Source organism: Ailuropoda melanoleuca, chromosome 13 (genome assembly GCF_002007445.2).
Source record: "Ailuropoda melanoleuca isolate Jingjing chromosome 13, ASM200744v2, whole genome shotgun sequence".
Taxonomy (NCBI): Eukaryota; Metazoa; Chordata; class Mammalia; order Carnivora; family Ursidae; genus Ailuropoda; species Ailuropoda melanoleuca.
The window spans coordinates 42986854-43000460 of record NC_048230.1 but is presented as its reverse complement, the minus strand read 5'-3'; the positions used below and the strand labels follow the sequence as shown (position 1 = coordinate 43000460).

Below are 13607 nucleotides of genomic sequence, written 5' to 3'. Positions count from 1 at the left end.
AGGGAGGGAGGGAGGGAGGGAGGGAGAAAGCAGGTGTATCCCTGCACACGTGCAAACCAGGAACTAGAGAACAGAGAGACTCTGGACTCCCTTCTAAGACTTCCTCCGTCTTTCTTTCATGAGAACTCTGAGTCCTTCCCTTTTTGTAGTAGTGAATTCTCAGCTTAAGAAAAACCCATGAGCAAAGTAAGTCCCTCTCCTGTGCTGCCTGTGTTGGGGCCACTAACCTAGGGGTCTTGTCTGTGATTTTTACAGAAGAACAAAATGTTCTCACCCTTCTTCCCCCTCCTCTGACTCGTGAGCTCATGTGGTCTTGAGGAACTCTCTGTCCAGAAGACACCACCTGTGTCCTGAGACAGACTGGGCGCCTCACCAAGATGTGTCCCTCGGTGTCCTGCCCATGCGTTGACCCAAGAGCCCTTGAGCCTTCTTTGAAACACCCAGGGAAGCAGCCATGCTAACTGCTCGACAGACATGGGGTGCTCACTGTGACCCCTGTGTTCTCTCCTTATGGTGCAAGGCTGGTTTTTATGGTGACCTCAATGCTTTCCACGACAGAATAATGTCGGTATCCAGGCGTGTACTTTGTGGCCTTCTAGAATCTAGCCAGGGTTGGTATGTGTGGCTGGAATGCTGGATGCACTAAGAGTATGTGGGATGGGGGTGGGGGGTCCTTGGAGGTTTAAAGACCCTTCTATGGTCTCCCCTTGAGCTCACATAACAGGCCACTGAGAATCAGGTCAGAAGAGGTTTCCAGGGCTCTGTGCATGCTCTCCTGCCCCCTTCCACCTTCGTCCTCCTCACCCTCCAACACACGAGCCATCCCTCCACCTCCCTCAGCACCTGCCACCAACAAGCCACTGGCAGCAGCGTGTTTCCAGACAGATCTGATCGTGTACTCTGTGCCACCACGAGCACGAATCTGTGGGAGGGGGGACAAGGTGTGTCTGGACAGAGCGTAGCTCTCCAGGATGGAGAAGGACGTGAGGCCATTCAGAATCAAGAAACCCATTAGCTGTGTCTTCACAGAGGCAGGAAGCTGAACCTCAGCCCTGGGGCTGTCCTGCTGCCACGCCCAGTGTCGTGAGCACGCTGGTGTGTTGCTCTGGGCACACTGGGCTTTTCTTGGAGGCTCATCTGTCAAGCATCCCCCACCCCTGGATGGAAGGAGTCGTCATCAGATTGGAACTGTGCCTTGGTTCTTGTTTTCCGCTGGTGTTCCCACTAATGAAGGGCGGCCGCAGGAGAAAAGCTTCCTGGGGGCTTGGGGACATGGTGGGAGTGGAGCTCCGCCCCGTCCTGAAGACCCCGGACAAGGGGCCACGTCACTTGCTCCTTCCCGTCTGAACGTGTGGTCACCTGTATCTTCTAACTGCTAGCTACGTGCACCAGGAAGCCGAGGCTCTGGGAGGCCCATTAGATTACGTTTTGCCAACGCTGCTTTCTAGAAGTGGAATCGTGGAACCAGAGGCCATGTGGCCCGCAGCACCTGACGTCTTTACTTGGACCTCCTATGAAGCACTTGCGGACCGCTCTGTGGAAAAGCTGGGTTGGTTTGGGATGTCCTGGAAGCAGAGCTGAGACAAGGGCGTGGGCACAAGGAGAACGGTGGTGGGTGGAGGACTTGGGGCTGGATGGGGTCAGGCAGGAGAGAGAGTGAACATGAGGAGTGCTGTTGGAGACCCTGCTCTGAGGGATGGCCCCCAGTTCAGGTCCAGATAGGCCTTGACCACCTGACCGTTCTGGAACCTTCCTTTCATTTCTCCACGAGACTGACTCCTGGTCTCTGCAGCTGCGTCGTGCTCCACAGATCTTTCCCCCCAGGATTCGCTGATGAAACTGGAAAGCGTCTTCACCTTGCTCCCAATGTGACGTGGAGTGTTGAGAACCCACAGTTCCTGGAGCATCCGTCTCTGTGCGCCAAGCGTTTGTCTCCCCAGCCTGCCACACGGCTGTCGACCTAATTCCTACTGACGCCCTTCAAGGGTGCATTCTATCGTCCCACCAGGACACGGCACCATGGGCAGTCGGCTGCTATTTCAATGCTGGCTGTTGCGCATTTCCATAGGCAGAGCACGTCTGAAGGGAAAATTGCACCCGTCTGTCAGGATCTCTCCTGGAAATCACAGGCCCGAAGCTGGGCCTGGTGTGTGGGGGGGTCGGTGTTTCTCCCCACAGAATGATGCTTGCCAAGTGCACGGCCTGGAACTTTCCCTCCTCATGCTGGACACAGCTCAGGACACCCTGACGGTTACCCCAGGCTGGAGGAAACCCAGTGGGAATCTGCTTCACCAATTCCCCGGGTCCCTTCATTTCTTTTTAAAAAACACCGTTATTAGATGTGATTCCCATTCACGGTAAGTCACCCGTGGAAAGTGTACAATTTGGTGGCTTTGGTGTATTCACCGGGTTGTGCAAGCACTGACCACAGTGTTCTAGAACATTTCCATCACCTCCAAAATGGATGACGAAAGGTCTCAGCGCCCCATTCCCCCAGCTTCTGGCAACCAGTCACTTTGTCTACAGATCTCCGTTCTGGGCATCTCACATACACGGCATCATACACATGTGGCCATTCGTGCCTGGTTCTTGGACTCAGCGCCCTGTCCTCGAAGCTCCTCTGTTGTGGCAGGTGCCGTGCTTCCCTCCTTTACACGGCAGGTAACACGCCACCTCACTTGCCCATCCTCCTGACGACTATACGTGGTACTTGCTGGACCAGCAACAGCTGAAAACGGGGGGTTGGCAAACATTTTCGGTAAACGGCCAGATAAGAAATATTTTCAGCTTTGTGGGCCAGATGGTCTCTGCCGTGGCGGCTTGGCACTGCCGCGGCCACATGAGTGAACCAGGCGGGGTGCGTTCCAGGCAGGCTTTATTTACAAAAACAGGTAGCTAGGTTTGCGGGCCCTCGGCATAAAGGACGCTCCCAGACCCGCTGGAATCTGTGTCCATAGCGTGCACTTGCACCGTCTCCACCCCTGGTCCCACCCGGCCTGTGTTGGCGGCCCCCTTCCTTGGGAGTGCGCCCTCCCTCCTGGGCACGCGTGTCCTAGAGAGACAAGCACCAGAGGTAGAATGAGTTCGCTGGTGGTAAGAGCCCTGGGCAGCAGTGGACAGGGCCGGGGACCCGAGTCTGCTGGGGTGCAGACATGCATGCAAGCTGCTTTGCACAGGGGGTTGGGGAAGGCTGCGGGGCAGATGACAGTGAAGCCCCGAGGCGCCAAGGGGAGGGCCCGGTGCTGGAGGAACCTGTGGTGGGCATGGCAGGAGCACGGGGAGGAGGGTCACGGCTGGGCAGAGCTGTGCCGGCTGCCCGCAAAGGCCGTGGGGAGCACAGTCGAGCGAACACGCTGGGTTGTGCCTCGTGTGGCTGTGGACCAGACACTCCACCTCTCTGAGCCTGACTTTTCCTGCGGGGCTCCTCGTCCTCCTGGGATTGTTGCAAAGTTGAAATGAGGCTGCAAGTGTGCCTGGCACGTGGTCAGTGTGGTCTCCACAACTGATAACAAGATTGCCACCCACTGCCCATCGAGGGTGGGAGAGGCCCCCCACCACAGGGATAGGATGCCGCTTCAAGGACCTTCCTAGGAACTAATCTCTGCTTCCTTTGGATAACCACTAACCTTGGAATTATCATTCCTTCCTGGGTTCTAGGAGTTCTTTGTTCTGGAATGTAACATAATACAGATCTACATTTCCTTAACTAAAGCCTTGGAACTCCCTTAGAACTAGGTGGGTTTTGGAATTCAAGCTTGTTTGGGGTTTTAGAAAGTCACTATGTGTCTACTTGACACTTTGTTAAGGGGCTGCACTTTGCACCACAGGTGAGCATTTCTGAAAAAAAGCATAGCCTGTCTGTTGGAGGAGGTCACAACTGAGGATGTGACCACTGGTTGACCTACAAGCTGGCCCTGGACAATCAGAGGCTCCTCTCCGTCCCCTGTGGTTGGAATGTACGTTCCATCCCCCATCCTGCCATTCCCACCGTAAGCCATCTGCTAGGACATAGCCCTGAGAGAGAAAGATGTTGCTGAGACTTTCTAGACAGTGGATGTGACTGAACTCAGTTACGGCCCCTCCATAAACTAGGATTCTGGTGGTGGGTGTGGAGACGCGTTCACCTGGCGGCGCCCAAGACCAGCCTCGCCGTGAGCCCCTTGCTTCTTAGGCCGCACCTATCGTCTAAGCCACCTTCCTCTTCTTCTGGCTCCCCCTGCGCTTCTGGCATGGGCCTGTTTCAGATTCCCTGGGGGGCTCCCAAGGTGCAAACCAACACGGTCCCAACCAGTGAAGGGAGTGATGACCTCCTGTCCCCTCGGGTCGGACTGCGGTGGTTGTAGCTCACGCTAACTTTCTATGTGCCAGTCACTGGGATTTCTATGCATTGCTTCACTGAGGGCCCCGATCACCCTAGGGGGTGGGTACAAGGTTATTGCCCTGGGCACTTGGTCCCAAGGTCAGCTGGCTGGGGTGGCGTGAGGAGTGGGGACATGAGCCTGGTCTGTCCCCCTCCCTGCTGTGAGGGTGGCCAGAATCTCACCCTGTTCGTTCTGGCTGAGGTGCACGGCTTTGCCTCCAGCCCTGGGCCAGTGCCGGGCACGAGCGGCCTCAGCAGACCCAACACCGAACGTGCGTGCCCAGCTTCTCCTGCAGGCCAGTCCTTTCGCTGCCGGTGGCCCGGCTGGGAGGCTGAGTACTCAGGCCCACGCTGACACCGTGGTCAAAATTGGTTTAGAACTCCTGGTTCAGAATCCCACTTGGATTCTAAAGCTTTTTCTTTGTTTTACGGCCCTTCCGTGGAGTTAGATCTCAGTCCTTGGAGGGGGAAATAGCCTGTGTTGTGGAAATAGCCCAGGATCATTTGCATCACCTTGCTTCAGAGAGAGGTAGGGAGGGAGAGGTGCTGATGACCCACGTTCCTGTTGTGGTTTTTAAATGGGCTCAGGAGCCCCCTGGAAAAGAGGTCTCCCCAGATGTTTCAACTAGGTAACACTAAACAACAAAAAGCGGGCCCCCAAGGTAACAGAAGTGCTCTGAAGAACAAAATTCTATTCCACGTCTGAGTCGAGTTACTTTTATTTGAAAATTGGGTCATTTTGTCATGGCCGGAGCTCACGCGCTAGGACGAGCCCACTTCCTCCCACGGACGGGCTTGTGCCTAGGCTGGCTGGTCGTGTCCACGTTTCTGCGAGCTCCCACCTGAGCCAAAGACTTTGGGTTAGATCCATGAAGTTTTCACCAACCGGTCATGAGCCTTTTAAACACGTGGCCTTTCTGCTGCCTCTCATGGACTCTGGGCACGTGCGGAACCGATTTTCCCAGGGTCTTTCTTTTCTCTCCCTCCATGCTGCAGGGGGTTCTGGAAACTCTTCCCACTGAGCACAGTCTTTGGAGGGTGGTCCTAGGAGTTCAGGTGCTCTGGCTACATAAAGGCAACAGGCCCTGGAGAGCCAGAGACCCGGGTGTGAGTCCTGGCTGTGCCGCTTAGTACATGCGTCTTGGGGGCGCACGGCACCTCTGGGGCTCAGTTTATAGATCTGTACAGTCAGTGCCCTGGGTCAGGAACCTGAACCTTCTTGGCAAGCTCTATAATTCCACGATTCCATCCTTGTTTCGTGCCCTTGATTATCCTCTTGGCAGAACTGTTGGCCTGCTCTGGATTACCTCCGGTGTGAAGCTGAAAAGAAGAAGAGCAGTATTTATTTCCAATTCCTACTGTGCAGATGTTTCACTCATTTATACAAGCCACACAACTTGTACGAGTTGGTGAGAATTTCCTGTACGGGTACCCCAACGTTTATTTTTGAGAAACGAAATTAACTTTAAACAAATCAAGGTGTATGACAAGTAAGTCGTTTTAAGAGTCAAATAGTGTCCCAAGGTTGGAACAAACACCCCCCCACACACACTGCTTGCATCCCTTTCTACCCAAGCTATTTCTTCTGCATTTACCTCCTGTCTTAGCTCAGGCTGCTGGTAGACAGAGTGGCTCCAACAACAAATGTTTGTTTTTCACAGCTCTGGAGGCTGGGAAGTCTGTGATCAAGGCATTGGCAGATCCCGGGTCTGGTGAGGGCCCGCTTCCTGGAGTGGAGACGGCTGTCCTCATGCTGAGTCCTCACGTGGCTGACAGCAGACAGTGAGCTCGCATGTCTCTTCCTGCGAGGGCACTAAGCCCATCATGACGGCTCGAGCCTCATGACCTGATCCCCTCCCAAAGGTCCCACTTCCTAATACCATCACGTCAGGGGTTAAGATTTCAACACATGAATTTTGGGAGATATAAACTTTTAGTCCACAACCCCTCTGTGTCTCTAAGCATTATGTGTACGCTGAAATCTCTGGACTTATCAATTTAAGACTTGATCTTTGAGCTTTCTTTTACGATATATCAAGTTTTTCACTTATTTACACCCCTCCTTGATCTTCTTCCTGCCTCCCCAAATAATATCCCAATTTTGGTTAAATCTACATACAGGTTTTCTTTATTATAACTTCAGATTTTTTGGTACAATTTTGTTTATTCTAGAGTATTTAATAACTGCTTACGCTTTGGTACACCTTCCAACATGCTTTTCTGTGCCAGCTTCCACAAGGCCAGGCCTGTCGGATGGTTTATCAGTCCTCCTTCCTCCCTGAAGATGATGTTCTGGAACCCTCTGACACCGGCCCCATCATGCAGTACCCTCCAGACTGCTACATGGTTCTGGTCCACGGTTCCTTTACTCACTCCCGTGATGGAGTTCATTCTTCCTGGATCCTGCCGCTTTATCTTTTTGTTTCCTACCTAGTCTTAGTGTAGTTCATTCTCTTGTAATAGCCGCAGATGCCTTATTCTCTTCTCATGTTCAGTTCACTGTCTGCTTGAGTATAGACTCCTAGTTTTGAAATTATCTTTACCTGGGATTTCGAAGGCATTTTTCCTACTGCATTCTGGTTTCCATGCTGCTATTGAGAAGTCTGATGCCATTCAGATTTTTGATCCTGTTTTATGACCTAATTTTCCTCTCTCTGAAAGCTTTTATCCTTGGTGTTCGGAAATGTCATGAAAGTATGCCTTTGTTCTTTTACTGTTTGGAAACTTGGTGTGGCCCTCAGTCTGAAGGCTTGTGCCCTTTGGTTTTGGGAAAGTTTCTGGTATTATTTCTTTGATAATTTTATTCTCTTGGTTTTCTCTGTGTTCTCATTCTGAAACTCCCTATTTGTCAGATGTCAGATCTCCTGGCTTCATTACCTAACTCTAATTGGGAAAAACCCCTATGGTCCATTTCCTTGACTTTCTGTTCTGCTTTCTGGGAAACTCCCTTAGCTTTATTTTCCGGTGCTTCTCCTGACTTCGATTTATGGGATTGTATTTCTAACATGTGGGCATTCCCGCCTCGGATTGTTTCTTGCTTCGTCCATGCCATGCCTTTCCTCATCTTACAGAAATCTTTGGGGTTTTCTTCTCTTTGCAAAGTGTGCAAAGTGTGCACTTACACTAGATAATCCCAAACAGTTTCGTGTCTTTAAACAATAAACGTTTCCTATCTCACGGTTTCTGTGGGCCAGGAATCTGGTGGGACCCAGCTCGGTGGCTCCAGCCCAGGGTCTCTCATGAGTTTGCAGTCACCGTGTCAAGCAAGGCTGGAGTGACTTAAGGCACTGATGGAGAGAAAGGATGGGCTTCGGAGCTCAGCCACGTCGTTGACGGCTGGAGGCCTCTATTCCTCATCACATGGGGCTCTCCATCTGGCTGCTTGACATGACAGTTGGCTTCCTCCAAAGTGAGTGATCTGGGGGCTGCGGAGGGAGGGGGGGAAAGAGAGAGAATGAGAGAGAGAGAGAGCGAGCGAGAGCACGAGCACTAAGATGGAAGCTATGGTGTTTTTTATCACCTAATCTCAGAGGAATGTATTATCTGCTTTGGCACATTCTATCAGTCATGCAGACCAAACTTAGTAGAGGTTGGGGACCACACAGAGCTGGAGTACCAGGAGGCAGCCGACCTGGAGGACACCAACTACCACAGCACTTTCTCTGAATTTCACCCATTTGTTGTTTTGGTTTCTGTTGTTCATCCTGCAGACTTTTCTCAAGTATCCAGTGATCTCTGTCTGTTCCATCGTATTTAAGAGTGAAGCGTGCAAGCTGATTGGAGGCTCCGTGTATGTGCCTATGTGGGGAGTGTGTAGACTGTCTCTTTTTGGGTTCCCCCCAAACTGAGGATTTGAGGGCAAGCAGTTCATCTGGGAAGTGAGGGAAACCCCAGTAGCGTAGTGGGTTGTGGAACACAGAAGGGAAGGCCAACAAGAAAGCCAACTATTACAGTGTGTGTTTGGAACTTGATCCTGCAGAGAACTTGGATAAATGGTACAAAACACACTCCTCAGAATTCCACGTGCATGGTGATGGCGCTCGGCTATGCCCTGATGTTTCTGAACCATTGATGGAGCACCCTAGGGGAGGCGAGGGGAAATGTCAGGCACTGTCCATCTGCTACAAGAGCACAGAGCAGTCTTCTGAGGTTTTAGGGACTCTCCAGGCATGAGAGGCAGGCGCCACTGTCAGAGTCTAACAGTAATCTGCAGCAGCTAAGGTCTAAGGCATCGGGCGAGCATGGACATTGGCCGTGGGCTTTACTGCTGGATAAAGGGTGGACAACTTGCTTTTCAGTTTGACTGCCAAACGTTAGGATATGTGTAGGTCTTTTCTCTGGAGGAGATTTCGGTCTCTCCAGAGAAGGAGCCTCTCATTACTTGCTTAGGGTGGGGTTTAGGTCTGGCTTCTGTGTTCTGAAGCTGGCAGGGGAGGCTGGCTAGGTGGGGCTGTCACCCTCCGTATGGACACTTCTATTCAGTCCTCCCCTGCTCAGCATTGGGCCTGACCCCATCCTCTGTGAGCTGACATCCCTGAGTCTGGGTGTCTCTTGTTCACTCCCCCAAGAATGAGCCTCAGGTCACCCTGGGGGCTGGCACCTCAGGATATGGAGTGTGGGCAGCGTCCACGTGCCTCCTTTGGACTTGCAGCATCTGTGCCTCACCTTGGCCTTCAAAGTATTCAATTTTCATGATGCTGGGTAAGTTCTTTGGGGGCACACCAGCGAGGTGCTACCCCGGCCCCACCCTGCAGGTCACCAGCTTTGTCCCTGTCCCTCGCCAGCTCACCCGGCGCCCTTCTCTATGCCTCCCGATATCCTCATGGCTGGGGCCTCCCTATCTCTCGTTCGGTGTGTTTCTGCTTCTCCATCCCCTTGTTTAGGAGGCTGTTGACAGAGAAGGGATCAGAAAAGTCTCATTCCCCCGTTTCAAATCGCCGTTGCTAACCAAAGCCTTTTCGGTCTTTGGGAACTTGCGGTGAAGCTTCCCGCAGGAAGGTGGTTGTCAAGAAGACATAAAGAAGCTGCTGGATTAGTCAACACAGAATTAGACCCGCCTCTTCTGCGCTAACGAACCCAGACATCCCATGGCTTTTCCCAATCACGGCTTGTTCCTCACTCACGCTAAAAGCGATTTGGGCTGCGCTGCCCTCCTCCGTCCTGTGGGGACGGCATCTTGAGTGCCATTCAGCAGTGGCCGTAGCGGGCTGTACCGGGGAGTCACGGTGGTACGAGGGACACGAACGGAACTGCCCAGCCCATCGGCCACGTGGCTGCAACCCACCGCGGGGGAGGCTGGGAAACCACGATGCCGCATGCGTGTTTGGAGAGCACATGGTTCCGCCCTGCCGCGAGGGTGGCTGGGAAATCAGGACGACGCATGCGCGCTTGGAGAAACACAAGACTCCGCCCCAGCGAGAGGGAGACTGGGAAATCACCGTGACGCATGCGTTTTTGGGGAATCGGCCGAGAGCACGCCGGTGCCCCGCGAGTCGTGTCACCGCTTCCGGGGTGCCCTGGAGCCCCAGAATGAGGAAGTGCGCGGACTTGGAGGAGGGGGACGGCTAGTGCTGCAGAGCTCGTTGGGATCTTCGGACATACGCCCCTTTCACGGCCTCCGCGGTGGGGCTGCCCCTGGTGTCGTTTTCCTTCCCCGGGGATTGTCGAGCTCGGAAAGCGGAACTGTGCCTCTGCCGTCTCATTGTTCCGTGACCTGCCGTGGGGAGGATGGGGCTCCTTTGGCGAGTCCTGAGGCCCGTTCTGCGGGTCTGTTCCTGGGTCCGTCTTGGCTAGAAGAAGAGCTCGCCTCCCGGGTCCCCAACGACGCTTGCGGGTCCGTCCACTTATGGTGACCTGTGATGCCTCGGGTTGCTGACTCCGACGTCCGCTTCTGCAGGACCAGCCCTGCCCACGACCTCCGCGCCCCGGGCCGGCTCTGCCCACCACCGCGGCACCCCCTGCAGTTAGCTCCGACCCGCTGTGCAGACATGTCAAGGTAAGGGCAGGTAAGGCATGAGTAATGCTTGTGTGTTTTAATGATTGAGGGCTTTCGGGGTCATCAGTCATTGAGCACTGGTGCCAGGACACCTGGGAGGAGGGTGTGCACATCTTCAGGAAGCCTCCGTGGGCCTCTTGGGGCAGTGTGATTGGCTCCTGGCTCAGCACCATGGGAGGGACAGTCCTAGCCAAGATGCTGTGTCCCTCAGGATGGGTGTCTGGCTGGCCTGTGAGCTTGAACGTGGAGACACCCTGTTCCCACTGTGGATCTGGGCACTTACGCCCACCCTAGCCCTCAGACAGAGGATCCTGTGGGTGCGGGCAGGTTCAGGGGCAGAGTGGGGTGGGGAGATGCCCAGGAGGGCTCTGTGGTTGGGGCCGGAGGGAAGTGTTGGGAGAGGCAGCGGGCATTGTGCTGTCCTTTGATAATGTGTGTGCTGACTGTGGCTTGTGAAGAATCAGTTTTAGACTGAATATGGCTTTGGGGCAGGGTTGATAGGAGTTAATGGTAATTTGAGCCACGTGCACTCCCCCTTCCTGACCCTCTCTTTTTGGGTCGACATTGTGCTCCTCCCTTTCTGAGTCCTCCAGAAAGCAGTGCCCCCATAGCTGAGTACGGGCTCCCCGGCCCTTGTATGGGTTTGGGGAGGGGCCCTTACTGCTTGTTGGAACAGTAAGGACGTGGATGGGGCGATCACATATTCTGTGTTCCTTTACTGGTTTGCACGTGCGTGGGTAGAGTGGAGGGTGGTCCAGATGTGTGTAGTGGAGGAAACCACCGCAGGGCCTCCCATCTTTTCTTTCAACAGCTTCGTTAGGCTGTAATGCACATACCGTACAAGTCAGCATCTGCAGTGTACGACTGAGCGGTTTTCAGAATGTTCACGAGCTGTGCCAGGCCCACTGCAGTAGAATTTGAACAGTGGACTTTCACTGCCACCAAGAGAAGAAACCTCATGCGTTTTAGCTGGGACTCCCCTGTGTCCCTCCCCAGAAAGCAACAGGCCAGTCTGCTTTCTGTCTCTGGTTTGGCCTGTGCTAGACGTTTCACATCAGTGGAAGTGGTCCCCAGATTTCTCACCTTAATTCCTGAAAGGAATATGGGGGTGGTCTTCCCTCCTCTGTGGGCCTTGCTTGTCCTGCGCTGGGAGGTCCCCACCCTGGATGATAGGGGTGGGGCAGGGTGGCCCAGGTGATGGGCACATGGGGTGGAGGGTTCAGATCAGGGCGGATGAACCCCGGAGACCCTGGTCTGTGGCAGCGTCTGGCGGCCCAGTTCAGTTGGGGAGGCAGGGCCAGTGGGCTGGGTGGTCTGTGTGTCCTGGGCCCATCTGGTGCCCTCAGGGGATGTCTGTATGACCCGGGGATCCCGAGGCTGGGAGTCGGGGCACTGACGGCAGACTTGCTGGTGTCTGATAGTGACAGTGTGGGGAGAGGCAGCTATGTTTAGAAATAATTACTCTGTCTTGTGCAGAGGTATTAAGGCATTCTCCCTGGCAGTTGCAGGAATTAGCTCAAGGCATCACTGACAGGGCAACAGTGACTGTTGCCGGCTCGTCCTGCTTTCGTTACAGATATGGGCTGGGTGGAGGCAGGCGAAGGGCAGGGAAATCGGAAGCTATGGGAGAGAGGAAGCTGTCCGCTTTCAGAGAAATTTATTATCCTCAGAGCCTTTACTACAGATGTGTAGTTACTCCGCAGGCGGACACCCTCGGAGGGATGCTGACCAAAGCCATTCATCAGACGCGTGTTTACTGAAGGCGCTTGATTGCTGGACACGGTTCCAGGTGCCGGGGCTATAGCTCAGTTGTGAACAAAGTCTTCGCTCTCATTCTAGCAGAGGAGGATGAGCCCCCGTCCCCAGCAGGTGAAAACAAAGCCATTTCATGTCAGGCAGCCCTCTTTGCTAAGGCAGCGCTTGTGCAAGGACCTGAGTGAGGCCAGTGAGTGACCTGGGGCAAAGCATTCGACAAGCTGCGTCAGCACGTGCCAAGGCCCTGTGGCAGGAGGGCATTTGGCAGGATGGAGGAGCAGCGAGGGGGCTGGTGGGTGGAGTGGAGCAGAGGTGAGAGAAGATGCCAGAGGGGAGCAAATGGCCAGATCGGGTTTAACTCTTGGATCATAGAACTACTCATTTTCACTTTTTCTTCTCCTGAAAGTCAGGTGTAGGTGGTAAGTAATAAAGTGCGCTGATCTTAAACCTGTAATTTGATGAGCTTTGCCCCTTTATCGTCTTTCTGCCTCCCCCTGAGGTTGCCTTGGCTCTGATTTCTAATACCAGACAGTATGTGATGTTCTAGAACCTTGTGCACATGGAAGCATACAGTCTGCGGTCTTCGTGTCCGGCTTTGTTTGCTCAGTGTAGTGTATCTGAGACCCAACCATGTTGCTGTGTGTGTTGCACGTATGTCCCCAAGTTAGTAGTGACTGGTGTTCCGTGGTGTGATGGATGGTGTGGTGGGTGCTTACCCCTCTTCCTGCTGATGCACACTTGGTTGTTGCCCGTTCTGGGCAGTTACGAGTGGAGCTGCTATGCATGCCCCCCCCCCAATCTTTGGCCGTTTCTCTGGGTGAGGTGGGGGCTGCTGGAGGGTTTTGAGAGGAGGAGGGACCTGATCCGACCTGGGTTTGACTCTGGCTGCTGGGTTGAGAACAGAATGCAAGGGCGGGTGGAAGCGGGGCTAGCTGCGCAGCACCCCTGCAGGTATCTGATGTCGCTTGAAGCGCGTCAACACGTGGGCCTTGGGTCTTCCCTCTCAGTTCAGGGACCTGCATGCTCATGAGTGGTCCAGGAAAAGCCAGGGAGGAGTCCTCCATGTATTCCCAGAGTGTGAGTGATCTCCCCGCCCCTTCTTCCTCCAAATCCCAGCCCTGGGTCCCTGCAGGGCCACCACATTTATCTCAGGGTGGCCCTGGAGTGGGCCATGGAGCAGGGGGCCCTGTGCACAGATCGGTTCTGTTATGCATCTGCTCTGCACCCCTGCAAGGTGATTGCCATCTGCGGTGGTCAGAATGTGTGCCCCCCCAAAGTCGTATGCCAAAATCCTCACCCCCAATGGGATGGTATTAGTAAGGGGGTCTTTGGGGGGAGCTTAGGTCATGAGGGTGGAACCCTTATGAATGGGGTTAGTGTCCTTGAATAAGAGACCCCAGAAAGCTCCCTCACCCCTCCTGCCTTGTGATGACACAGCGAGAAGACATTGGCTGTGACCCAGGAAGGAGCACCCATCACACATGGAATCTGCCGGCA

At 54.0% G+C, this 13607-nt stretch overlaps 2 protein-coding genes across 3 annotated transcripts in view; one reads left to right on the top strand and one right to left on the bottom strand.

Annotated features, from left to right (window-relative positions):
• The window catches only part of ENPP7 (ectonucleotide pyrophosphatase/phosphodiesterase 7), an 8260-nt gene extending 5507 nt beyond the window's left edge, over positions 1 to 2753 (bottom strand). The window contains exon 1 of the mRNA XM_034641545.1: positions 2679 to 2753. Coding sequence (XP_034497436.1) covers positions 2679 to 2753 — 75 coding nt within the window. The remainder of the gene's footprint in view (positions 1 to 2678) is intronic.
• Positions 2754 to 5662: 2909 nt separating this feature from the next.
• RBFOX3 (RNA binding fox-1 homolog 3) overlaps positions 5663 to 13607 on the top strand; it is a 422918-nt gene continuing 414973 nt past the window's right edge. Inside the window, exon 1 of one of the 2 annotated variants that reach the window (XM_034640564.1) lies at positions 5663 to 10355. The gene's annotated coding sequence lies outside the window, so the exon portion shown is untranslated. Of the gene's footprint in view, positions 10366 to 13607 lie in introns of both variants that reach the window. The other variant, XM_034640563.1, reaches the window with a different exon arrangement.